Raw genomic sequence first — 27,760 nt, 5'->3', positions numbered from 1 at the left:
CCAAGCAACGCTGTCTCCAGGGCCCTCCAGGCCATACAGTTATCCTGCTTCTATACCACGTTTCAAGTAATGCTGTCTGCAGGGCCCTCCAGGCCATATAGCTATCCTGCTCCTATACCACGGTTCAAGCATCGCTGTCTACAGAGCCTCCAGCCCATACAGCTATCCTACTTCTATACCACGGTTCAAGCATCGCTGTCTACTGAGCCCTCCAGGCCATACAGCTATCCTGCTTCTATACCACAGTTCAAGCATCGCTGTCTATAGAGCCTCCAGGCCATACATCTATCCTGCTTCTGTACCACGTTTCAAGCAACGCTGTCTACCAGGCCCTCCAGGCCATACAGCAATCCTGCTTCAACATCACGTTTCAAGTACCGCTGTCTACTAGGCCCTCCAGGCCATACAGCAATCCTGCTTCAACACCACGTTTCAAGCATTGCTGTCTACTAAGCCCTTCAGGCCATACAGCAATCCTGCTTCAACGCCACGTTTCAAGCATCGCTTTCTGCTGGGCCATCCAGCAATCCTGCTTCTACACCACGTTTCAAGCATCGCTATCTGCTAGGCCCTCCAGGCCATCCAGCAATCCTGCTTCTTCACCACGTTTCAAGGATTGCTGTCTTCTAGGCCTCCTGGCCATTTAACAACTTTAGTTTGGACTGTAAACCTACAGTATATTCTATTGACTGTCCTATGGTTTCAGCTCCTTATTGCACCATTGACATGTTGTGTTTTCACTGGTCCATTATATCATTTATTTAGTAAACTGCCATGATTTAAATATTCTTCTTGTGTCTGTTCTTCGATGTGCCACGTATTTCCAACACCTCCATCTTGGTCCTAGCAATTGCTAGAGGATCGTAACACCAACTTCTATGGTGGTTGCTTTGGGGGGGTAAAATGTTACCATTTACTACTGTGACATGATTTCTCGTTTGTAGCTGGTTGTTATGCACTAGAATTTCCAGGTCTACAAAAATTGCCATCTCTTTACTATGGGTTGATGTAAATTCTAAGTTCAGAGTATTTGTAGTCATCAGTATAAGAAATTCTGACAGTTCTTCTTCTGAGCCGTCCCATATGAAAAGTCGTCTATATACCTACGCCATATGATGATTTTATCTAGAAATGGATTATTATGCCATATATGGTTGTCCTCCCACCAAGCTATGAAGAGATTCGCGTAGTTTGGTGCGAAGGATGTCCCCATGGCAGTCTCTTTTACCTGTAGAATAATTATTTGTTACAATTAATTCTCTATTATCCATGATAAAATTAATCTGACTGTTTGAGATTTCTGTTAGTGTTGATAAATAATGCCGGGTGGTGGTACATCCATCTTGATGATTGATCACTGTATAAAGCGATTTGATATCGCTCGTGCATAATCTATAGGTATCTATAGGTATCTTTCAATTTTAGATTTTCTAATATTTGTAGAATTTGCATGGTATCTTTGAGGAAGCTTCTTTGTTGTGATACCAAGGATTGTAAATAAAAATTGACATATTTGGATAAATTTGAGGTCAAGGATCCTATTTCTGAAACTATAGGTCTTCCCGGTGGTTTCTCTAGACATATATGGATTTTGGGCAAGTGCTAGAATGTGGGTATTCATGGATGCTCTTTATTGATAAAATCATACTCTTTCTTCGTAAGGATACCTAATTGTAGCCCTTCCTCAAGTTGTGATTGCAGAGTTCTCTGGAATTCCTTGGTTGGGTCTCTTTGAAGTTAAATGTTTGTTTTGGTATCTGAAAAGGAGGTTGGTTGCTCCTTGTCCGCCAGTTTGATGACAATTGTGTTATCCTCTTTCAATTCTTTCAAACTCTTTGTTTCTTGTTTTGAAAAATTGTAAGGTATTTTTGGTTTGTCTGGAAGGTTTGAAATCTCTTAATTCCACTAGGCGTTGGAAAGTGGTTATATGTGGACCTTTTAATGTATGCAGGGTGAAAAGTTGACGTAGGTTAATATTTTCTTATTGGAAGTGTTATCGTTCTGGTAGGGGCATCCTTGAGGAAGTATTTCTTTAAACACACTTTTCTGATGAATTTGTGTGTGTCTATGAATAAGTTACATTTATTTGTACTAGACTGAGAAGAAAAATTTTGTCCTTTCTTTAAGACATTAACTTGATCAGTTGTTAGTTCTTTTTTGCTCAAGTTAAAGACAGTTTCTTTTATATTTGTTTCTTCCTCTCTTTCTAATATGGAGTGTTTGTTTTTTCTTCCTCCCCTTGAGCCCCTCTTTCGTGTATCGGGTCGGTCCGTCTTTTTTTGTACTTTGTATACAATCCGGTGGTTTCTCTGATTCCCAGATCATCTCTAAAAAAACGTTTTCATCGTCGTTTTCTAGATCTTTTGTGTATATTTCTCTTTTGTGTCCTCTTTATTGGTGTTCTTTCTTTCTTTTTTTCTATGTTCTGGATTAGTGTGTGCTAATTGTTATGTTCCTCTTGTTTTGCTTCCTGTGTTCCCTGTTGGTAAGATTCTTTGATTAATTTATATGGGTTGGGTTTATTGTAGGTGAAATTTTTCCAATTGTAAGGCTGATAATTCCTTTGTGTTTTTTGTGTTAGCGGTACATGTTTCAACAATGGTTCTTATTTTCTTATTTTGAGTCTGTATTTTTGGTCTTTGTTTATCGCCTTTTGTATTCCAATGGGTTTGTTTTATATACTCAAATGCTTTTCTTGGGTACCTTTTTTCGTTTGTTGTCTGGGTATATTTCTCTTTTTCTTCTTGATCCCTCAGGAATTTCTTTTTTTCTGTTGTATTATATTTTTCTCAAACTTTTTTATCTTTTTATTGGTCATTTCAGTCAATCTTATATAGTCGTCCATATTTTGGAGAGGTTCAATTTTTTTCTCCAATTTTTCTATTTGTTCATTTATATTTCCTAGTGAAAGTTTTCGATCCTCAATAACTGATTCGTTCCTTGGAACATGTATCCAGAATCTCGTTCAATCGTTTTTGGAAGTCGATTTTACAGGGTTCAAATGTGGGGTTTTTGAATATTCTTAATCCTTTAGGAATTATTCCTTGTTCCAAATATTTGGAAAGGGTGATGATCTCCCACCATTGTTTGTATATAGTGCTTTTCTAATTTAATGAACTGGCTACAAAAGCATTCCTCTTCTATTTCTGGTTCTATATTTATTGAAGTTGGAAAAATCTCTTCTAATTTATCTCACGTGATTGTGTGTGATATGTTGTGAAATGTATGTCATAGCTGCAGTTCCACTTGGTAAATATTAATAGAAAGAGATAGTTACTGCGCTGTGACTAAGAGCTGCCCTAGAATTAATTGGATAGAATTTAAGGTATGATCGAGCGCTCATGACATGAAGGCTGCATAATAAACAAATAAACAAACAATTGCACTTATGCTTCAATGTTTATAGTCTTTTACGACTAATTGTAGGGCTGGAGGTGTAGCGGTGTTCCCCAATAATGTCCGCAAAGACAGTCCGTATGGTGAAACTAATGCCCTATCTGTCCCTTACTATACCTGACGGTTCCTGATGGTGGCGGTCTTTTTCCTGCTTAGCGGGGTGCTCTTCCTCCGGGTTCTGACTTCACATGCAGCGATGAGATGTGACGCTCAAATATGACGTCAGCCGCCGGGTGAAGTGTGGACTTAAAGGTAGGGTACGCTTGATGTGGCTCCAAAGACTCCTACTTCTCCAAAGCGTTTCGGACCTCGCTGGGCCCTTTGTCAAGGATGGAGATGATGTGCTTTTGTAGCTCTATTTATACCAGTCTTTATTAACATTGCATGTATGCAGGTGTTTGGTTGAGTGATTTTCCTTCTTTTGAAGGCCCCATTGTAGTATATTTAATTTTCATATATTTCTCAAGGTACAGATGTGCCATCTTTCCAGCAGTCATGCCAAAAAGGCCCTCTTGGTGCGCCAGGTCCTGTGCAACTCTGCTAGCATCGGGCCTTTTTTGCGCCCGAAAATGTGTCTTAGGCCTGTATTCAGTTAGAGGCGAAAAGTTTTGCCTGTCCGACTTTCCGCCTCCTTCGCCTGTTTCAGAGGCGGAAACTTTACGTATGCGTCCCCCCTTTTCTCCATATTCAATTCCTAAACAGGCGAAAACGGAAAGCAGCGAATGCTGAACAGGTGGAAAATACTGTCAGAAGTGGGGAATTCAGTCTGTACCACAGAAAAAGGTGCTCTAACATAGGGAATCAATGTAGATGTGTACTAATAGCCCTAATAAAAGTGTTTGGGGTACTTAAGTAGTTTAAATTGCTTCTTATTAGCGTCTTTTCAAAAGTAGTGAAGAATGGCATAAAGCAGTATTTTGGGGTGAAAATAAGTAGTCCAGTGTAATTTGGGGTACTTTTTATGTCTGTAAAGTGAACTTTTAAAAAACGTGACAAACCACCCTCATACATGCACCTGCACTCCCAAAAACACTTGGCCCCTCCTTACAGCACCCTAAGAAGTCTATTTCGCTAGTTTATATAGTTCTCCCTCCACTTTTTACTTTTTCGCCCCCAAAACGAAAGTACTTTTTTGAGGTGTTCTGAGGTAATTTATTTGGTTGATTTGTCCTTTGAGGGGCTGTCCCTAGGGTTCTGAGTCATTTCTCCATGTTATAACCCCAAAATACTCCAAAATAACGATTTTGCAGTTTTTTTCACCTGCTATTCATAGGAGATACTTTTCTGCCTATTACAATGCGTTGAGTTTCCGCTTAAGTGAAATCATCCTGGAATTGAATATGGAGATACTTTGAAAACAGGTGGAGTGCGAATCCGCGGAAACTTTTCTCCAAACTGCACTTTTTGCCTCTAATTGAACCCGGCCCTTAGTCGCAATGTGATGTGAATAGGACACCAGGAGACTGTGCTGATTAATTTGATATGAGTCACTGAGTCTGAATTTGTATACGAAATGCTACGAAGCAGAAGTTGCAACTTTTTTCACGCCATGTTGCGCTGAGCTTAATATACAAACTCAGTCGCACATAGATATACAAGTGTCACATATCAAATTAATCAGCACAGTGTCACATCACATTGCAACTAAGATGCTTAGGGCTAACATAGGCGCACAGGACCTGGCGGCTCACTCGGGCCAGGCATCTCACGCCATGTAGTGGGTAGGGCACCAGGGGGTAACGAATTTAAATCGAACTGCAAAATCCCTTAACAAATCCCTCATTTACTAATATTCGAGTTTACATTTGATTTTCAAATCGAATTAGATTTTGGTCGATTTTAAGAAGGGATTTTGTGTTCAGTTTATAAAATCCCTTCCAAAATCGAACCTCAAATCCCCATTGAAATTGAATGCAAAATATAATGCAAAATTGAACTAAGGAGCTCATTCAGACCCGCTTGCAAGACGCGATTGCTCGTTGGCAAAAAGGGGCCGGATATTTAAATTAAGCGCTCAGACTGCGTCGCGTAAGGACGCCCACTGTGTGTTAGCGAGCTACGGCAAATTGCACTAGCAAGTGTCTGAAGACGCCCCCTTGCCACTCGCAACACACGTCATCTCTGGGAAATGCATGATTAATCGGGACCATCATGAGCCAACGGAGCTGCTCGCAGCCCTTGGGGTTGCCTTTCCCCGCCGCAAGCACTGCAATCAGTGCGGCCTGAAATACATGCAGGTGACGTGTACAATGATGCTACTTTGCTAATTATGCACGCCCTTTAAACGCCGTTTTGGCGGCCAGACACGCCTGCGTTCGCAACACCACTCCCCCGTTCACATGCACCTTCCCCTGTTACCACCCACAAACGGCACTATCTGTCACTCAAAGCAGCGACCTGACAGTGGCTTACGAGCTACCTAAAGCAGATCGCAATTAATGGCTGCGCACGTGCACTGCGAATTATACGAATGCGCAGGTGGCCAAAAATCACTCAGAGTGAGCGATCACGCCTTATCAAGCAGGTCTGAATCAGGTCCTAAACTTTCTCATTACTACCTATTGGGCCAAATGTGTCACATGCACACTAATTAACAGGGGAAAAAATTGGAAACACTTGTGCACACTCTAGAAAAGTGAAGGTGATTTATAATTTCTTCATAAATACAATATACTCATTATATATATATATATATATATATATATATATATAAAGAAATCAATCACGGGAGTGCACTCACCAGTCTTCCAAAAAAGCTTTTAATCCATCTTATGCATATGGGTACATGCAGTACAGCATTTAGATGCTATACTGCATGTACCCATATGCAGAAGGTGGATTAAAAGCTTTTTTGGAAGACTGGTGAGTGCACCCCCATGATTGATTTCTTTGAATCTAAAGAGGATTATTTATTTGTCCTTTTTTTTGGGTTGCCACGCCAGCATATTATATATACTCTCGTGAGTGTGGACCCATCTGGAATTATATATACAGTCAGGTGCATAAATATTGGGACATTGACAGAATTTTCATATTTTGGCTTCTATTCACCACCACAATGGCTTTGAAATGAAACAAACAAAATGTGCTTAACTGCAGACTTTAAGATTTAATTTGAGGGTAATTACATCCAAATCAGGTGAATGGTGTAGGAATTACAACTATTTCTATATGTGCCTCCCACTTTTTAAGGGGTCAAAAGTAATGGGACAAACTAAACAATCCTAAATCCAACTTTCACTTTTTAATACTTTGTTGCAAATCCTTTGCAGGCAATTACAGCCTGAAGTCTGGAACACATAGACATCACCAGATACTGGGTTTCATCCTTGGTGATGCTCTGCCAGGCCTCTACTGCAAATGTCTTCAGTTCCTGCTTGTTCTTGGGGCATTTTCCCTTCAGTTTTGTCTTCATCAAGTGAAATGCATGCTCAGTCGGATTCAGGTCACGGGATTGACTTGGCCATTGCATAACATTCCACTTTTTAGCCTTAAAAAACTCTTTGGTTGCTTTTGCAATATGCTTCGGGTCATTGTCCATCTGCACTGTGAAGCGCCTTCCAATGAGTTCTGAAGCATTTGACTGAATATGAGCATAAAATATTGCCTGAAACACTTCAGAATTCATTCTGCTGCTTTTGTCAGCAGTCACATCATCAATAAATACAAGGGAACCAGTTCCATTGGCAGCCATACACTACCACCACCATGCTTCACTGATGAGGTGGTATGTTTTGGATCATGAGCAGTTCCTTTCCTTCTCCATACTCTTCTCTTCCCATCACTCTGGTACAAGTTGATCTTTGTCTCATCTGTCCATAGGATGTTGTTCCAGAACTGTAATGGCTTTTTTAGATGTTGTTTGGCAAACTCTAATCTGGTCTTCCTGTTTTTGTGGCTCACCAATGGTTTGCATCTTGTGGTGAACCCGCTATATTCACTCTTGTGAAGTCTTCTCTTGATTGTTGACTTTGACACATATACATCTACCTCCTGGAGAGTGTTCTTGATTTGGCCAACTGTTGTGAAGGGGTTTTTCTTCACCAGGGAAATAATTCTTTTGTCATCCACCACAGTTGTTTTCCGTGGTCTTCCGGGTCTTTTGGTGTTGCTGAGCTCTCCGGTGCGTTCTTTCTTTTTAAGAATGTTCGAAACAGTTGATTTGGCCACACCTAATGTTTTTGCTATCTCTCTGATGGGTTTGTTTTGATTTTTCAGCCTAATGATGGTTTCCTTCTCTGATAGTGACAGCTCTTTGGATCTCATATTGAGAGTTGACAGCAACTGATTCCAAATGCAAATGTCACACCTAGAATCAACTCCAGACCTTTTACCTGCTTAATTGATAATGAAACAATGAGGGAATAGCCCACACCTGTCCATGAAATAGCTTTTGAGTTGATAGTCCCATTACTTTTGGCCCCTTAAAAAGTGGGAGGCACATATAGAAACCGTTGTAATTCCTACACCGTTCACCTGATTTGGATGTAATTACCCTCAAATTAAATCTGAAAGTCTGCAGTTAAAGCACATCTTGTTTGTTTCATTTCAAAGCCATTGTGGTGGTGAATAGAGGCCAAAATATGAAAATTCTGTCAATGTTCCAATATTTATGCACCTGACTGTATATATATATACATATATATATATATATATATATATACATACATACATTTATATACATACATTTATATGAGTGAAATTCCGCTTTCTGTTTGGTTGACATTCGATTTTGGCTTTAGAAAATCTCCAATATCACAATCGAATGGAAATCCAACCAAAATGAAATGGCAAATCGAACAGAATCCAATATCGATCTTTAGTAAATATACCCCCAGGTTCTGTAAGTAGGCCGTCTTCGTGTCTCTTCATATCTTCCCCAAATTTAAAAAGTTCACATTACTGATTCTGAGGAGGATGGTTTTGATAACAAAGTCTTCTATAGAAATCACATTCTGCATTCCTTCCTTATATTTTTGGATGATTTACTAAAGTGAGAGTGTCACGTCTGAGACTGGAGTAGAAGACGTGGAGGACCTAAGTTGTGGGAGGAAGCGGAGACGAGGGGCCTGGATATATGTTCTCCTCATCCACAGGTCTTGAGTGTTGGCGAGACCTGGGCAAAGGTGCGGAATCTAACCCACAGGATGGGTTTTTGGGATTTGGGCTTAGCTGCACCCCGTGAGCAGGTCGCGGTCCTTTGACCAGGTACACAAGCCCTGCGGGAATAGAGACCCAACACCCGTGGCCCAGAGAGGTGATGCCTGGATAGGCACTAGTAATACCCTAACCGTACAATAACTATATCTTGACATGTGGATCAAATATCAAGTGGAGACTCAGTTACTTGAGAAATCGCCAGAGACAGAGGGCACACAGGTAGGGATGGTATACACTGCTGCACGGATATTCACCAGAGACGGGAGGCACACAGGTGGAGATGGTATACACTGCTGCACGATATTCACCAGAGACGGGAGGCACACAGGTGGAGGTGGTATACACTGCTGCACAATATTCACCAGAGACGGGAGGCACACAGGTGGAGGTGATATACACTGCTGCACAATATTCACCAGAGACTGGAAGCACACAGGTGGAGATGGTATACACTGCTGCACAATATTCACCAGAGACGGGAAGCACACAGGTGGAGATGGTATACACTGCTGCACAATATTCACCAGAGACAGGAAGCACACAGGTGGAGATGGTATCACTGCTGCTGTAAGAAAGGTTTAGGAACCTGGACCGGGAACTCACTAAGGCACGCTAGGAGACAACCGTTGTTCAGGCAACTTCCTGGAACCTGTGGAACAGTTATATACCCAGGGGAACCCTTTGATAGGTGCACAGCGTCAGCTGATCACTCACCTATCCTGGGAAGAAGATGCTGTCACATGGGCCGACTGTCATGGCGGCGCCCATGTCCAGAATTGTGATGCCAGACACCAGCCCACCAGGAAGCCACTGCATGCGGGGAGAATACTCAGCTTCTCCCCCGCCGCCGCGCCAGCTGCCCGACCACCCAGGATGACGGGAAGCCGGCGGCGCGGTAAGCGGGAGCCGATCCCCGGCTGAGCCCTGACAGAGAGTTTTTAGAAGTGAGTTTTAGAAGAGATGTTACCCATAGCAACCAATCAGATACTAGCTATTATCTTCTAGAAGGTGCTAGTTAAATGTTAAGTAGAATCTAAAACTCACTTTAAAAACTCTCACTTTAGTAAAGTTACCCCTAGGAGAATATGAGGGAGATAAATTGTTTTTGTCTCCATATGAGGGAGAGAAATTTACTTTTCTCACACTGTTCACTTTTATGAAATATGAATTTTGATTTTGCAGCTTGCTCCTTATTTTTTTTTTCAACCACTGGGGAAAGCATTGTAGCTACAGAGAATTGTGGGAATTATCCCTCTATAAACATCTGCAAACACAATTTAATGGTTATTAGAAAAACATGTTTTTACTATACTTAAAGAAAATATCAATTGTCTTAAATATTTTGTGGAAGTTCTATATTACATTGAAAATAAAATCAGTCACAAGTTCTTCAGAGAGCACTATGGTCTCTATATTTAAAGGACCTGTTGAGTGGAGCAATGGTTTACGTTCAATGCTCTGAATAAGTACCAGATTTGCTCTTTAAAAGGAGTAAGGGGAATGAATAATATGTGGACAGTACTTTATGTAACAGTGCTGCTTACATAGCTAAATGGTAAACAAATAACAATTTTACATTTTTCAATAAAATAAGAATGTGTTTTGTCTGAAATATAATTTCTCACGTGATTGAAAGTAATTTTTTGAATTAATGTTAAGCCATTTATCATGAGTTTGTATGAATTTCATATTGTGTAAGTGCAAATTATTTTCACATGTTTCTGTGCAGCAACCTGCAGTCTTACTTTAGCCTAGAGCAATTTATACAGTAAAAGCAGGTGTGCCACCTAAATGTTTTTTTACCACACCAGTCATTCCTGTATGTGCTTCTTTAGGTCTGGCATGCAATGTGTTGTAATGGTAAATATTGAACCTTGATACGACTATAATAAATGCAGTACATTATGTTTTGCAGCAACATTGGAGAAAGCAAAGACAAAACCACTGTTAAAAATAGTAAACTCGTCTGAAAGAAACACACTTCCTATACCAAACAAAAAGGACAACACAAACTGCACAAATCAAACTAACTTTCAGAAGGTATTGTAGATTTAAAAAAATAACTTTAATTTTCAAGCTGCCTTCAGTAACTGCAGTTTTTATTATATTTACTTAGCAAATATATACAGCTGCTGACATTGGACATGTGCAGTCCGAAGCAAATATTGGGAGCATACCAAAGGGAGGTAATGGACAATTTTTTTACATTGGTTGATTGTACAAGTTCAAGAAAAACTAAGCTATTCAAATTGTATCATAATACTAAACGGTTTGGGGATTTACTGTTTTGTTTTCCAGATGAGCAGACCGAGATTGTTCCAGAAACACAGTTTACTTATGTAAAGAATTCACCTCTGTATGTACCATATCATTAATGTAATTAACATAGTAAATTGAATAATAGTCATTAGTCTGTATCTACTTTGGTCCAAGCATTGTTTATCTTGAACATTGTTTAGTTTACTGGGTTTGGAGATGCAGGTCAGAGATGTTGGTACTATAAATCTATAGTTTTTAGATTTCTAAATTTATACATTACTATCCAAAACTTGCTTTCACTATGGGGCTGATGCAGGGTGAAAACTTTTCCGGTTTGCATAGTGGCTTATATAAAAGTGCTACGCATGCCCAGAAAATGGCCACAGGTATATGTGCCTATTTAGACTTCATTGATAGTGCGCCCTGCCAGCCTTCTCCTGGACAGACGGACTGGGGAGGAAAGTGACTTTCTTTACAATCTGAGTACAGTAAGGACGTTTAGCTTTGTGTTAGCATTTTAGTAAATAGTTTGTGTCGTGTTAGTTATTTTTATACAGTCAGTGTTCTCCCCAGGCTGTTTTCTGTGGGTGCAGCGCCCGGCAGAAACAGCCTACCGCCCGGAACTTTCCCCCGCCGCATTCCCGGTCACCCTCTCCGACCCCTGTTGTGGATCGCTGGCCTCTGAAGCGACCGGAGTTTAAAAAAGCCTCCGATCGCTTCAGATGCACTGTGCAGGTGACGTCATGACGTCACCCGTGACGTGAGTAGCCTCCCCTGCATGCCTGCTGGATCTATTAGATCCAATCAGAGCGAGGCAGCGGGAGTGGGAGCGTGAGCGCCGAGCATGTTAAGGTAAGTTCTGGGCTGGGCCTGGGACGAGTCTGGGGGCACTGCATAAGGGACACTATTTAAGCCTGGGGGCACTGCATAAGGGGCCAGTCTGGGGGCACTGCATAAGGAGCACTATTTAAGCCTGGGGCACTGCATAAGGGGTCAGCCTGGGGTCACTGCATAAGGGACCAGCCTGGCATTCAATGCATAGGGGCACTACTTCAGCCTGGGGGCACTGCATAAGGGACAAGCCTGGAGGCATTGCATAGGGGCACTACTTCAGCCTGGGGGCACTGCATAGGGGCACTACTTCAGCCTGGGGACACTGCATAAGGGCAAAGCAAAACTACAGGGGGCAATGCATAAAGGGGTAAACTACAGGGGACACTCTATAAAGGGGAAAATTACAGGGGACACTGTATAAAGGGGAAAATTACAGGGGACACTGTATAAAGGGGAAAACTACAGGGGGCAATGTATAAAGGGGAAAACTACAGGGGGCATTGTATAAAGGGGAAAACTACAGGGGACACTGCATATGGGGATAACTACAGGGGCACTGCATGATGGGCACTTTTGACTGAGAGCCAGTGGGGGAGCAGCCTGAGACCTGTCGGAATGGTAAGGGAGAGACCCCTTTTCCCAGCGCGCCCATATTTGCCCAAGGCCCCCACCCGGCTACTTCTTGATGCCACCCAGCTGAAAAACATTTCTGGGGAGAACACTGACAGTAAAGTAAGTATTGATGGCTTATTGAAAATGCGTACTTCTTCAGGGTCCATAGGGCTCCACAGGGAGACATTGGGCTGTAGGTGGAACCTGGAGAACCGAACACCAACAGGAAAGCTTTTCAATCCCAGGATGCTCTGGTCCTTCCCCCTATACCCCGCCCACAACCTGAGGGCACTTCAGTTTTGTTGGTATCCGGCAGGAGCTGGACAACCATTATAACAGAGGGCTGCATGAAGCAGCCCAAGCTTTAATTTTATGATTTCATTTACTTTTTTATTTTTCACTAAACGGGCGAGCAGGAGAATGGTCGCTACATCCAGAAGTCTTTCAGCTTCTAGTGGACAAATGAGGTCTTCCGGAGGTGGATCTCATGGCCTCCAGACACAACAACAAACTTCCAATTTATGGAGACAGAAAGGTCCTATCACCATTGATAATCGGGGGATTGAGCTTCAACCTTATAAGATGACTGTGGGTTGTGGTGTAATGAAACTAAAATGATCAATCACTCCTAATATCTCCCAGAGGAAGATCCGCACCAGGATTGAAACGCGTTGGAGACAGCTACACAGCATCTACCACTATTGCCCTTTCACATTTTTTAACTGTTTGCTTCGTTTGGAAAGTTCACCAGCGGTCGAGCTGGACAGCGCTCCAGACCAGGAAGTGACACGCACGGAAGAAGGATCAAGGCAGACACCGCGGCTACGGAGCTCTCGTCTACAGAGGAGTGTGAGGCAGGAGACAGACGGCAAGAGAGACACAAGATGAGTTCCACAACAGTGGAGGGGGTACGCTGCACAGGTTTATCAAGCCGATGCTGTCATATCCCCTCCCCAGACGACTGCGCCCTAGTCCTTTACAGGCACCCGGGGGATTGTAGGATTACAGCTGCACACCTCCGTAGGTCCTGATCGGACTCAGAGGTCCGACACAGGAATTCCCATATGCTCTCAGCCGCTACTCTCCCCGCATCACTCACCCTGTAAAGAAGACCAAGGGACGGCACTTCTTATCAGGACATGGATTAGCATATCCAAGCACTGGACACTGCGGGACGGCGCAATCCAGTTATCTGTACTGTACTTACAAGTCAACATTTTGCCCACCCACTGGTCATTCAATGACATTTAAGTGATTCCATCCTGTCCAAGAGGATCACACAAGACTGGCCATTTTTGAGTTGAAAGTTGAGCAGCTCTAATCCACTAGGATTTATCCATTTTACAGTATAAGTTTCATCATTTTGATTTGACTTTTGATTGGATGTTTTATATTATACATTCTGTTTGGTACATGCACCAACTGATTATTTTGTCAGTTTAACTTGACAATATCAAGTAAATGATTTTTGACTATTACTCTGCATCATTTTAGTTTCATTACACCACAACCCACAGTCATCTTATAAGGTTGAGGCTCAATCCCCCCTGATTACCAATGGTGATAGGACCTTTCTGTATGTATATATAGAGGATGACAAACCACTGTGATTTGGAGCTCACCCGCAGATTACCTTAGTGCGCAAGTGTTTTTTCTTATTATCTCTGTTCCAATTTATGGAGCCAGAACCAGTCACCCTAACGCGGCCTTCATAGACACATTGTTGGTGAAATGGAACTTCCATGTAGTGTATCTCTTCCCTCCAATATCCCTGCTGCCTCGAGTGCTTCGAAAGTTCAGACAGGAGGGAGGCACAGTCATGTTAATACCTCCGGCCTGGCCCAGACGTCACTGGTACTCCGATCTTCAAAGGCTCTCCACAGACGTTCCTCTTCAGCTTCCTCTACGAGTAGACCTGTTTGTCTCAGGGTCCATGTCTGCATCCGGACCTAGCCCGTCTGTCTTTAACGGCTTGACTCTTGAGACATCCCTCCTAACAGCTAAGGGTTTTTCCAGCTCTGTGGTCCAGACTATGCTAAATGCACATAAACCAGCCTCAGCCAGGATTTGCCACAGAATATGGCATACATACTGTATTTCCAATTGTGTGCTCCAAGAAACTATGATCCTCAGGTCCTTAAGGTTTTTATAATTATTGCTTTTCTTCAAGCTGGATTTGATCTAAACCTCTGCCTAGCATCTCTGAAAGTGCAGGTCTCTGCTTTGTCTATCTGGTTTCAGCGCAGAATTGCTCCTATACCGGATGTTCACACCTTCATACAGGGTGTTCTATGAATACACTCTCCCTTTGTCCGTCCTGTGGCTCCATGGGATTTGTCAGTGGTGCTCCAAGCACTTCAGGATCTTCCATTCAAACCCCTGGAATCAGTGGATGTCAAATGGCTCTTTGCGAAGACTCTGTTTCTTCTGGCTATAGCATCTGCCCATAGTGGATTTAGGGGCACTTTCATGTTGCTCCTTTTTTTGATATTTCATCTTCGAACACGCCCAGGCTTCCTTCCCAAGGTGCTTTCTCGCTTCCACCTGAATGAAGAAATTGTGGTTTCTGGTCTTCACCAGACCTCTCGGCAGGTGAGGCCTCTTAGGATGTGGTCCGTGCTCTACGGTGCCAGATCTACGTGGACCGTACTGCCTCCATCCGGAAATCGGACTCCCTCTTTGTCCTATATGGATTCCACAAGAAGGGATGGCCTGCTAACAAACAGACTCTGGCCAGATGGATTCACATGACTATCTCACAGGCTTACACATAGACGGGCCTTCCAGTGCCGACTACAGTCTCTGCTCATTCTACTCGCTCTGTGGGTCCCTCGTGGGCAGCCCAGCGTGGTGCCTCAGCTAAACAGCTATGCAAGGCGGCCACCTGGTCTTCTGTCCACAACTTTCTTTGGCTTTATGCCTTTGATACATTTGCCTCTCAGGATGCTTCCTTCAAGCGGGTTCTCCTATCAGCTTAGGAGCGTTCCCGCCCTTGAACAATTGCTTTTGGACATCCCCAATGTCTCACTGTGAAGCCCTATGGACCCTGAAGAAGAAAAGCAGAGTTAAGGTAAAACTTACCTTTTTTTACTCTCTTTCTTCAAAGTTCATAGGGTCCACTGGGCCCTGACGCTCCTAGCTTTTATGGGTTTTCTTCTCCTGGTCATTTGTTTCCTTCTCTGTGTGAGAGTGTGATTCTTCAGTGTACCAGTCTTCCTTCTCTCCTATCCTGCACCTGCATTGGGCTTGTTAAGAAAAATGAAGTGCCCTCAGGCTGTGGGCGGGGTATAGGGGGAAGGACCGGAGCATTCTGGGATTGAAAAGCTTTGCTGTTGGTGTCCAGTCCTCCAGGTCCCACCTACACCCCAATGTCTACCTGTGGACCCTATGGACTTCGAAGAAAGAGAGTTAACCAAGGTAAGTTTTTACCATAACTCTTCTTTTTGCAAGCAAAATAAATACTTAAGAAAATTGATGGAAATGTATGTGATGTATTCCTGGCATAATTAAGGCACATATGCTGTCAGTGCGGAGTCGTACACATCCAGAGATGTGTATGGCTCCGCATATGGACAGAAATACAATATTTTGCTCATTTTTAAAAAAAGACAAGTATGCCCAGTTTGCGAGCAACTCTGCATTAGCTCCTCCCTAAATTAAGTTCATATGACCAAAGGCAATAGTGTAAAAATGTACAAATGTTTCAAGATTATCCTATTCTCAAATTGCTCCACATAGTGCCACAGATTATGCGACTAAGCCACACCTTGTGTCCTGCCAGACAATTTGTACATTTTATTTGTATCACTAATGTGACAAATATAGCAGCTGTGTGCAACTCGGACACTAACCTTGGAAAAAATGTAAAAGACCGAGGACTGATACTAGTGAGCCCAGGCACACATCCCACCATGCAGCAGTAGGATCCGTGACTTTATACCAACTCCATTACATCAAAAATACTAATCCTAAAAACCCAGTACACTATAAGAGACTTTGGATGCAGCTGTGATGTGACACATACGCTAAATTAAGGTAAGTACGAGAATCGCTAGCCATGGTGGAGCATCTTGTGCCAAAAGTATGGGTGAATAAGGACACGTGTAGGTAACAAAGTGTAAGGTTTCTTGCCACGACATGATATTCTACACACCTTGACATATTCTGTTTTCTTTTTTTCTATTCTAACTCTCCCTATACACTCTAATTGGTAATTTTTGTATATTTAAAGTTTCACTTAACTAAATGTTTTATTTTTACCTATACTAGTTATTTACATTAAAGAAAAAGAAAAAAAGCCAGGTGCTAAGAAGAAATATATATAAATGTGCATATACATATTGTACAAAGTATATATAAAAATAGCCGTATTGTATAATTATGAAGCTGCTCATACAAAAAAGGAAAGGGAGATGGTTACCTTTGCTAATACAAAGAATAAACAATACAAATTGGTAGGAGAGCGCTAAAAAAAAATTATTTTAGTTAATATAATACATTTTTCATAAAAGTAACATGAATGATACACAGGAGACCAATATATATTAATATTTAATGAAAAAGTACAATGTACATAAATCTAGTACAGATAAAATGATATACATGATTTACAGATAGGATATTCTATCTGTACTAGCTTTTATGTGCATTGTACTTTTTTCTTATATATTTATTTATATAAACATACATACATATATATGTGGGTGTTGTATAATATTGGTCTCTTGTGTATAACGTATAACTCATGATTACTCTATGATATTATTATATTAACTAAAATAATTTATTAGTGCTCTCCTACCATTTGTTTTGAGTATTATTTATACAGCTCATCAAAGTCGTATGTCTGTGGTGACTTCTAATTTAAAAGAGCATTACAAGTTCACTTTTTCAAAAATGAAATACAATCAAAGTACATGTAAATAAATACATAATACAGAATTTAAATTATATCATTCTGAAGAAACGTTCTAAGAAAGAGAAATGCGTCATGGGAGCAGGGAGATTACCTGTACTTTTACAATTGCAGTACACAACGTACCAGCCCTCTGAACGTGCTTCCCTCATAGAAAGCCTCAGATGAATTCATCACCAGTCTAAAGACTAGTGCAGTGGGTCTGGCATTGATATCACGTGTGCTGCACAGTCAGGAGAGCGGTAGAGCTGTGAGCTGGGACTTGTGATTACAGTCGTTGGTTTTACAATGTAGCGGGACAAACACCATCATTACCCGCCACAGTCCCCTTATTGGAATTGGCAGCCTCATAGCTGAGCACTACACGTAAACACATAGTGTGGCTGCCTCATCGGAGTCTGCAGCCTCTCAGCTGGGCGCTATATGAAAGTACATAGTGCGGCTACCTCACTGGACAGACTGGGACACCACAGCGCAATGAAGCCCCAACGGTTTGGTAACTATTACACTACAAGTTACTAGACAAAGTCTGACTTTGGAGATCTGCAAGAGTTTTAAGACTCATCAACGTCTAGCATACACCAGCTTTTGATTTGTGACTGTTTCAATTAATAATTAATAAGGAATACCGTACTTTGTTATTATAAGCTACAAACAGTTACCAGTTTTCATCTTATATTGCAATTGAATCGAACAGCATTGATTTATATAATCTTTGAGGGATTGTCCCTCTAGTTACAATTTATATTATGACGTTTGTAATGCATTTAAATGTTATTAAATAATTACTGTTTGAAAATGTGAGTTAGGTTATTTTAGCTTATATATGCATTTAAAATTTTCAATGTTGGAGTATAGGTGCTCTTTTTTATAGTTTATATTTGAAACATTTATTAGCTTAAAAGGAATTGGTAATTACCTTTTGTGAGCTGCCACCCAATGCACTTTTTGAGTGAGCTGCACTATGTAAATTTTTTCACATCATACAGAATGTTTTATAAAAAAGTTACTAATTCCAAAATAACCAAAATACACATAGACATATAAAATGCCTATCAGAAGCCAATGGAAATGTGGATGGTGTCGCAATCCTGGCTAGTTTTTACCTTTTGAGACTTACCTCTGCCAGCTGCTCCATGGATCTGTGTTTGTAATTCCCCTGGGAGATCTGCTCTGACTGAATCATGCTGGCTGTGACAACCCTGTGTGTGCAGACTGCTCTCCTCCTCACACGGATTAATCACCTGGACTCTGCCCTATTTGTGAGCATTGCTAGTCTTAATTGGAATCACAGGTGTGGTCCTGATTCTCAAGGGCTGCAGAGATGATTACTCCCTCTGCATGTTGTGCCTTGCTCCACTCTGAATGCCACTTCCAGACCACCTGTCTGTATCCACCAATCGCTGCCAGACTCTAGGTATATAGATCCTCCTCTAATAACACTCAGTGCTTGAACATCTCGTTACATCCCGTGGTGTACAACTTGTGCTATAGCTGTACTTCTGAGTACCAGTATGTCCCAGGCTCCTGCTGGTTCCTAGACCAGTGCTATCCATAAGCCTGCTGCGTTCAGCTATCCACGCTTCCAGCTTCTCCACACGGCTCCCAGGCCGCACCAAGTAGCTTCCACGCTACCATCTCTCACCCACGGCTCCCAGGCCGCACCAAGTAGCTTCCACGCTACCATCTCTCACCTACGGCTCCTAGGCCGCTCCACGTAGCTTCCACGCTACCAGTTTCTCCACACGGCTCCCAGGCCGCACCAAGTAGCTTCCATGCTACCATCTCACCCACGGCTCCCAGGCCGCACCAAGTAGCTTCCACACTACCATCTCTCACCTATGGCTCCCAGGCCGCTCCACGTAGCTTCCATGCTACCAGTTTCTCCACACGGCTCCCAGGCCGCACAAAGTAGCTTCCACGCTACCATCTCTCACCAACGGCTCCCAAGCCGCTCCAAGTAGCCACCCAGCTACCAGCGTCTACCCACGGCTATCCAGCCGCTCCACGTAGCTACCCAGCTACCAGCATCTATCCACGGCTATCCGGCCGCTCCACATAGCCACCCAGCTACCAGCGTCCACCCACGGCTATCCAGCCGTTCCACGTAGCTATCCAGCTACCAGCGTCTACCCACGGCTATCCAGCCGCTCCACATAGCCACCCAGCTACCAACGTCTTACCACGGCTTCCCAAGCCACAACAAGTAGCTTCCACGCTACCATCCGTCTGCAAGCCCATCTACTAGTAACCCGACCAGCTCAGTCAGCCCTCCTGCTGGTACCAGTCCGGTTCCTCTAAGTCCACTCACCTCACGGCTCATTAGCTGCACCAAGTAGCTTCCGAGCTACCATCTATCTGCAAACTCATCTGCTGGTACCCCGACCAGCTCAGTCAGCCTACCTGCCGTTCCCAGTCCGGTCCCTCCAAGTTCCTTCTGGTCTCATTCCAACATCTCAAGTTTCCAGTTCCAGTCACTCATCACCAAAGGCAGTTCTCACTGCTACCCACTTCTTACATTAAAAGAGCTATTCATGTTACCCATGGTTCCAGTCCAGCCGGCCTCCAGTGATTCCAGTTCATCACCTGATACAGGTAACTCACTAGCACCAACTGTGACAGTATGTTCAAGCCTAACGATGGTGGCGGATCAAGCACCTAATCCTGGATCAAGTGCTTTCCGTAACCTAATCACTTGTTTGGATTCACAGGAGATGGTACAGTATCAAGTACTACAGCTTCTGCAAATTCTGACTAACCAGCTAGATGATACCCAAATCTTACCTGAACCCCTAACTACTTTCCATCAACACCTGGAACAGCTACAGGCTCTACTCAACAAAATCTTTCAGATCATTCCTGAATTTCTTAGAGCTACCTCTGTCTCAATTAAAAACTCTGTCTTGGAATCTCTAAGAACCAAAGATTCTTCCATGCCAAGTAAAGTGAGACATCGAAGTTACCTGCGCTCCAAGCTCTCTGTGGCTGAACGCCAGCGGCGTAAAGATTTACATCTCTGTCGCTATTGTGGAGCTTCTGACCACTTTATCAAAGGCTGTCCCCTTTGCAATTTCAGCAGTATAACAATGTGTCAACGTCTCAATGCCTGTTCCGGTCCCGTCCCGGATTCTGCCTGTTCCCGTCCCGTCCCGGATTCTGCCTGTTCCGGTCCCGTCCCGGATTCTGCCTGTTCCGGTCCCAGCCCGGATTCTACCTGTCTTGGTCCCAGCCCGGATTCTGCCTGCTCTGGTAGGGGACTCCAGTTGGCAACCCCAGGAGGGGTCTCCAGAGTCTCAACCCCAGGAGGGTCGTCAAGTCTCGTAACCCAAGAAGGGGTTTTGAGTCACTCATCCCAGGAGGAAGTCTCTGTCCTCGCATCCCAAAAGGGGGGTTCATGTTCCATACCCCAAAAGGAAAAGTCGAGTCAGCTTCCCCAGAAGGGGATTTTGGGTCCCATACTCCAACAGGGAGTGTCAAGTTCTGTACTCCAGGAGGGGACCTTAAGTCTCTCACCCCAGGAGAGGGTTACAAGAAATATGTCCCAGGAAAGGGCCTCCAGTCTCGCACCCCAGGAAGGGGCTTCCAGTCTCGCACCCCAGGAAGGGGCCTCCAGTATCACACCCCAGGAGGGGGTCTCAGTTCTCGCACCCCAGGAGGGGGTATCAGTTCTCGCACCCCAGGTGGGGGTCTCAGGTCTCATGCCCCAGGAAGGGGCCTCCAGTCTCGCACCCCAGGAAGGGGCCTCCAGTCTCGCACCCCAGGAAGGGGCCTCCAGTCTCGCACCCCAGGAAGGGGCCTCCAGTCTCACACCCCGAGGGGGTCTCGTCTCGCACCCCAGGAGGGGGTTTCAAGTCTCGTACCCCAGGAGGGGGTCTCAAGTCTCATACCCCCGGATGAGGTTTCTAGTGCTATTCCCCAGGAGGAGAATTCAAGTGCCTCATTCCAGAAGGGGATCTCAAGCCTCGCACCCCAGGAGGAGGTCTCAAGTCTCGCACCCCAGGAGGGCGTCTCAAGTATCGCACCCCAGGAGGTGGTCTCAAGTCTCATGCCCCAGGAGTGGGTTCCAGGTTCCAGTTCCCAGGGAAAAGTGTCATGTACTACTAATCCTGATCATGGCTCCTGTTCAGCATCTCCTGAAAATATTCCAGAGGATGACAGTTCCTGTAGTCTGTTCTCAGCCTTGATTGTTGAAGCTGCTGTCTCTGGCTCCTCAGGACTCCTTCCAGTTCCTTTAGTTAGTCCAAGTACTGAACAGCTATCAACTTCACAATCCTCGAACACACAAACTTCATCGGATACTCCAGAATGCATATACTTCGATGGGGACATATTGCAATACTTTGCATTACTGAAGCATTATGTTGCAATCATGGAAGCAGATCCAGCTTGTGGTATCACTCCTACCAACTTTACTAAATACCTTTTCGCTTCCTTTAGAGGTAAGGCGTTGGACTGGGCCAACCCTTTTATCGAGTCAAAAGATCCTGAGCTTCAAAGTATAAAAACTTTCAGTGTGGCTCTTATTAAAGATTTTCCTCCTAAACCTGTCAAACGAAATTCTAGTGAAATTCTCAGTTCTGAAAATCAGTCCAAGCAGTCTGTTGGTTCTACTAAGGAATCACCCCCTGCTGAGTCCTCCACTTCCCTGAAATTCGAACAAGGTCAAGTTTTCAAGGGCCAACGTGCTGAATTCGAAGCATCCAAGGAGTGGTGCTATAGAATCGGCATCCCTGAACATGAGATGTGCGTCCACCTCCTTGTCCTCTTCATACTGCGGTACCTCCCAGGAAACCATCAAAAATGGTTATATTTCACTTAGTTCCTCCCAGGAGTCCTATCATTGGTCAAGTCCTACTAAACCTTCCATTTTACCTTTAGATACTGACTCGGAGTCTGAACGCGATCCTGCATATGATAATTCTCCATTCCCTGAAAGCCATCTGTCATTTGACCCTGTCCTTTCCAGTCATATTTCCACGGGAATTACCAGAGGTCCCATGTCCGTTGGCTGGCACAAAACATTCTCGCAGCAGAAAGAAGAATCGACGAAGGTCTTGAATCATCCCCTTTGAAGAATTTCCACTCCTGGTATCCCAATAAATGTAAGAATTTAGAAGACGTCTAAAGAGATGTTTCAAGAGAGATGGTGTCCCTATATTTGAAGCTCCTGTAATGTCATGTTTGGAAGAAAGTTCTTCAGTTTCCAGGGTGTCTAATTTTTTCATGTTCTCCTATGTATTTGTTTGGGTGTTCAGAGTCCACCCATGAAGAGGGGGGTACTGTCACAATCCTGGCTAGTTTTTACCTTTTGAGACTTACCTCTGCCAGCTGCTCCATGGATCTGTGTTTGTAATTCCCCTGGGAGATCTGCTCTGGCTGAATCATGCTGGCTGAGACAACCCTGTGTGTGCAGACTGCTCTCCTCCTCACACGGATTAATCACCTGGACTCTGCCCTGTCTGTGAGCATTGCTAGTCTTAATTGGAATCACAGGTGTGGTCCTGATTCTCAAGGGCTGCAGAGATGATTACTCCCTCTGCATGTTGTGCCTTGCTCCACTCTGAATGCCACTGCCGACCACCTGTCTGTATCCACCAATCGCTGTGACCAGTGCTATCCGTAAGCCTGCTGCGTTCAGCTATCCATGCTACCAGCTTCTCCACACGGTTCCCAGGCCGCACCAAGTAGCTTCCATGCTACCATCTCTCACCCATGGCTCCCAGGCCACACCAAGTAGCTTCCACGCTACCATCTCTCACCTACGGCTCCTAGGCCGCTCCACATAGCTTCCACGCTACCAGTTTCTCCACACGGCTCCCAGGCCGCACCAAGTAGCTTCCACGCTACCATCTCTCACCCACGGCTCCCAGGCCGCACCAAGTTGCTTCCACGCTACCATCTCTCACCTACGGCTCCCAGGCCGCTCCACGTAGCTTCCACACTACCAGTTTCTCCACACGGCTCCCAGGCCGCACAAAGTAGCTTCCACGCTACCATCTCTCACCAACGGCTCCCAAGCCGCTCCAAGTAGCCACCCAGCTACCAGCGTCTACCCACGGCTATCCAGCCGCTCCACGTAGCTACCCAGCTACCAGCATCTATCCACGGCTATCCGGCCGCTCCACATAGCCACCCAGCTACCAGCGTCCACCCACGGCTATCCAGCCGTTCCACGTAGCTATCCAGCTACCAGCGTCTACCCACGGCTATCCAGCCGCTCCACATAGCCACCCAGCTACCAACGTCTTACCACGGCTTCCCAAGCCACAACAAGTAGCTTCCACGCTACCATCCATCTGCAAGCCCATCTACTAGTAACCCGACCAGCTCAGTCAGCCCTCCTGCTGGTACCAGTCCGGTTCCTCTAAGTCCACTCACCTCACGGCTCATTAGCTGCACCAAGTAGCTTCCGAGCTACCATCTATCTGCAAACTCATCTGCTGGTACCCCGACCAGCTCAGTCAGCCTACCTGCCGTTCCCAGTCCGGTCCCTCCAAGTTCCTTCTGGTCTCATTCCAACATCTCAAGTTTCCAGTTCCAGTCACTCATCACCAAAGGCAGTTCTCACTGCTACCCACTTCTTACATTAAAAGAGCTATTCATGTTACCCATGGTTCCAGTCCAGCCGGCCTCCAGTGATTCCAGTTCATCACCTGATACAGGTAACTCACTAGCACCAACTGTGACAGTATGTTCAAGCCTAACGATGGTGGCGGATCAAGCACCTAATCCTGGATCAAGTGCTTTCCGTAACCTAATCACTTGTTTGGATTCACAGGAGATGGTACAGTATCAAGTACTACAGCTTCTGCAAATTCTGACTAACCAGCTAGATGATACCCAAATCTTACCTGAACCCCTAACTACTTTCCATCAACACCTGGAACAGCTACAGGCTCTACTCAACAAAATCTTTCAGATCATTCCTGAATTTCTTAGAGCTACCTCTGTCTCAATTAAAAACTCTGTCTTGGAATCTCTAAGAACCAAAGATTCTTCCATGCCAAGTAAAGTGAGACATCGAAGTTACCTGCGCTCCAAGCTCTCTGTGGCTGAACGCCAGCGGCGTAAAGATTTACATCTCTGTCGCTATTGTGGAGCTTCTGACCACTTTATCAAAGGCTGTCCCCTTTGCAATTTCAGCAGTATAACAATGTGTCAACGTCTCAATGCCTGTTCCGGTCCCGTCCCGGATTCTGCCTGTTCCCGTCCCGTCCCGGATTCTGCCTGTTCCGGTCCCGTCCCGGATTCTGCCTGTTCCGGTCCCAGCCCGGATTCTACCTGTCTTGGTCCCAGCCCGGATTCTGCCTGCTCTGGTAGGGGACTCCAGTTGGCAACCCCAGGAGGGGTCTCCAGAGTCTCAACCCCAGGAGGGTCGTCAAGTCTCGTAACCCAAGAAGGGGTTTTGAGTCACTCATCCCAGGAGGAAGTCTCTGTCCTCGCATCCCAAAAGGGGGGTTCATGTTCCATACCCCAAAAGGAAAAGTCGAGTCAGCTTCCCCAGAAGGGGATTTTGGGTCCCATACTCCAACAGGGAGTGTCAAGTTCTGTACTCCAGGAGGGGACCTTAAGTCTCTCACCCCAGGAGAGGGTTACAAGAAATATGTCCCAGGAAAGGGCCTCCAGTCTCGCACCCCAGGAAGGGGCTTCCAGTCTCGCACCCCAGGAAGGGGCCTCCAGTATCACACCCCAGGAGGGGGTCTCAGTTCTCGCACCCCAGGAGGGGGTATCAGTTCTCACACCCCAGGTGGGGGTCTCAGGTCTCATGCCCCAGGAAGGGGCCTCCAGTCTCGCACCCCAGGAAGGGGCCTCCAGTCTCGCACCCCAGGAAGGGGCCTCCAGTCTCGCACCCCAGGAAGGGGCCTCCAGTCTCACACCCCGAGGGGGTCTCGTCTCGCACCCCAGGAGGGGGTTTCAAGTCTCGTACCCCAGGAGGGGGTCTCAAGTCTCATACCCCCGGATGAGGTTTCTAGTGCTATTCCCCAGGAGGAGAATTCAAGTGCCTCATTCCAGAAGGGGATCTCAAGCCTCGCACCCCAGGAGGAGGTCTCAAGTCTCGCACCCCAGGAGGGCGTCTCAAGTATCGCACCCCAGGAGGTGGTCTCAAGTCTCATGCCCCAGGAGTGGGTTCCAGGTTCCAGTTCCCAGGGAAAAGTGTCATGTACTACTAATCCTGATCATGGCTCCTGTTCAGCATCTCCTGAAAATATTCCAGAGGATGACAGTTCCTGTAGTCTGTTCTCAGCCTCGATTGTTGAAGCTGCTGTCTCTGGCTCCTCAGGACTCCTTCCAGTTCCTTTAGTTAGTCCAAGTACTGAACAGCTATCAACTTCACAATCCTCGAACACACAAACTTCATCGGATACTCCAGAATGCATATACTTCGATGGGGACATATTGCAATACTTTGCATTACTGAAGCATTATGTTGCAATCATGGAAGCAGATCCAGCTTGTGGTATCACTCCTACCAACTTTACTAAATACCTTTTCGCTTCCTTTAGAGGTAAGGCGTTGGACTGGGCCAACCCTTTTATCGAGTCAAAAGATCCTGAGCTTCAAAGTATAAAAACTTTCAGTGTGGCTCTTATTAAAGATTTTCCTCCTAAACCTGTCAAACGAAATTCTAGTGAAATTCTCAGTTCTGAAAATCAGTCCAAGCAGTCTGTTGGTTCTACTAAGGAATCACCCCCTGCTGAGTCCTCCACTTCCCTGAAATTCGAACAAGGTCAAGTTTTCAAGGGCCAACGTGCTGAATTCGAAGCATCCAAGGAGTGGTGCTATAGAATCGGCATCCCTGAACATGAGATGTGCGTCCACCTCCTTGTCCTCTTCATACTGCGGTACCTCCCAGGAAACCATCAAAAATGGTTATATTTCACTTAGTTCCTCCCAGGAGTCCTATCATTGGTCAAGTCCTACTAAACCTTCCATTTTACCTTTAGATACTGACTCGGAGTCTGAACGCGATCCTGCATATGATAATTCTCCATTCCCTGAAAGCCATCTGTCATTTGACCCTGTCCTTTCCAGTCATATTTCCACGGGAATTACCAGAGGTCCCATGTCCGTTGGCTGGCACAAAACATTCTCGCAGCAGAAAGAAGAATCGACGAAGGTCTTGAATCATCCCCTTTGAAGAATTTCCACTCCTGGTATCCCAATAAATGTAAGAATTTAGAAGACGTCTAAAGAGATGTTTCAAGAGAGATGGTGTCCCTATATTTGAAGCTCCTGTAATGTCATGTTTGGAAGAAAGTTCTTCAGTTTCCAGGGTGTCTAATTTTTTCATGTTCTCCTATGTATTTGTTTGGGTGTTCAGAGTCCACCCATGAAGAGGGGGGTACTGTCACAATCCTGGCTAGTTTTTACCTTTTGAGACTTACCTCTGCCAGCTGCTCCATGGATCTGTGTTTGTAATTCCCCTGGGAGATCTGCTCTGGCTGAATCATGCTGGCTGAGACAACCCTGTGTGTGCAGACTGCTCTCCTCCTCACACGGATTAATCACCTGGACTCTGCCCTGTCTGTGAGCATTGCTAGTCTTAATTGGAATCACAGGTGTGGTCCTGATTCTCAAGGGCTGCAGAGATGATTACTCCCTCTGCATGTTGTGCCTTGCTCCACTCTGAATGCCACTGCCGACCACCTGTCTGTATCCACCAATCGCTGTGACCAGTGCTATCCGTAAGCCTGCTGCGTTCAGCTATCCATGCTACCAGCTTCTCCACACGGTTCCCAGGCCGCACCAAGTAGCTTCCATGCTACCATCTCTCACCCATGGCTCCCAGGCCACACCAAGTAGCTTCCACGCTACCATCTCTCACCTACGGCTCCTAGGCTGCTCCACGTAGCTTCCACGCTACCAGTTTCTCCACACGGCTCCCAGGCCGCACCAAGTAGCTTCCACGCTACCATCTCTCACCCACGGCTCCCAGGCCGCACCAAGTTGCTTCCACGCTACCATCTCTCACCTACGGCTCCCAGGCCGCTCCACGTAGCTTCCACACTACCAGTTTCTCCACACGGCTCCCAGGCCGCACCAAGTAGCTTCCACACTACCATCTCTCACCAACGGCTCCCAAGCCGCTCCAACTAGCCACCCAGCTACCAGCGTCCACCCACGGCTATCCAGCCGTTCCACGTAGCTATCCAGCTACCAGCGTCTACCCACGGCTATCCAGCCGCTCCACGTAGCCACCCAGCTACCAACGTCTACCCACGGCTTCCCAAGCCACAACAAGTAGCTTCCACGCTACCATCCGTCTACAAGCCCATCTACTAGTAACCCAACCAGCTCAGTCAGCCCTCCTGCCGGTACCAGTCCGGTTCCTCTAAGTCCACTCACCTCACGGCTCATTAGCTGCACCAAGTAGCTTCCGAGCTACCATCTATCTGCAAACTCATCTGCTGGTACCCCGACCAGCTCAGTCAGCCTACCTGCCGTTCCCAGTCCGGTCCCTCCAAGTTCCTTCTGGTCTCATTCCAACGTCTCAAGTTTCCAGTTCCAGTCACTCATCACCAAAGGCAGTTCTCACTGCTACCCACTTCTTACATTAAAAGAGCTATTCATGTTACCCATGGT

General features: G+C 45.2%; 1 protein-coding gene across 1 annotated transcript in view; it reads left to right on the top strand.

The window, feature by feature from the left end:
- The window catches only part of SYCP2 (synaptonemal complex protein 2), a 457,471-nt gene that overhangs the window by 154,568 nt on the left and 275,143 nt on the right, over positions 1 to 27,760 (top strand). The window contains exons 19-21 of the mRNA XM_088482789.1: positions 10,472 to 10,596; positions 10,673 to 10,742; positions 10,855 to 10,912. Coding sequence (XP_088338915.1) covers positions 10,472 to 10,596; positions 10,673 to 10,742; positions 10,855 to 10,912 — 253 coding nt within the window. The remainder of the gene's footprint in view (positions 1 to 10,471; positions 10,597 to 10,672; positions 10,743 to 10,854; positions 10,913 to 27,760) is intronic.

Source organism: Taudactylus pleione, unplaced genomic scaffold (genome assembly GCF_031769625.1).
Source record: "Taudactylus pleione unplaced genomic scaffold, aTauple2 ptg000018l, whole genome shotgun sequence".
Lineage (NCBI taxonomy): Eukaryota > Metazoa > Chordata > Amphibia > Anura > Myobatrachidae > Taudactylus > Taudactylus pleione.
Note: the sequence above shows the minus strand (reverse complement) of the source record. Positions and strands in the feature narration are given on the sequence as shown.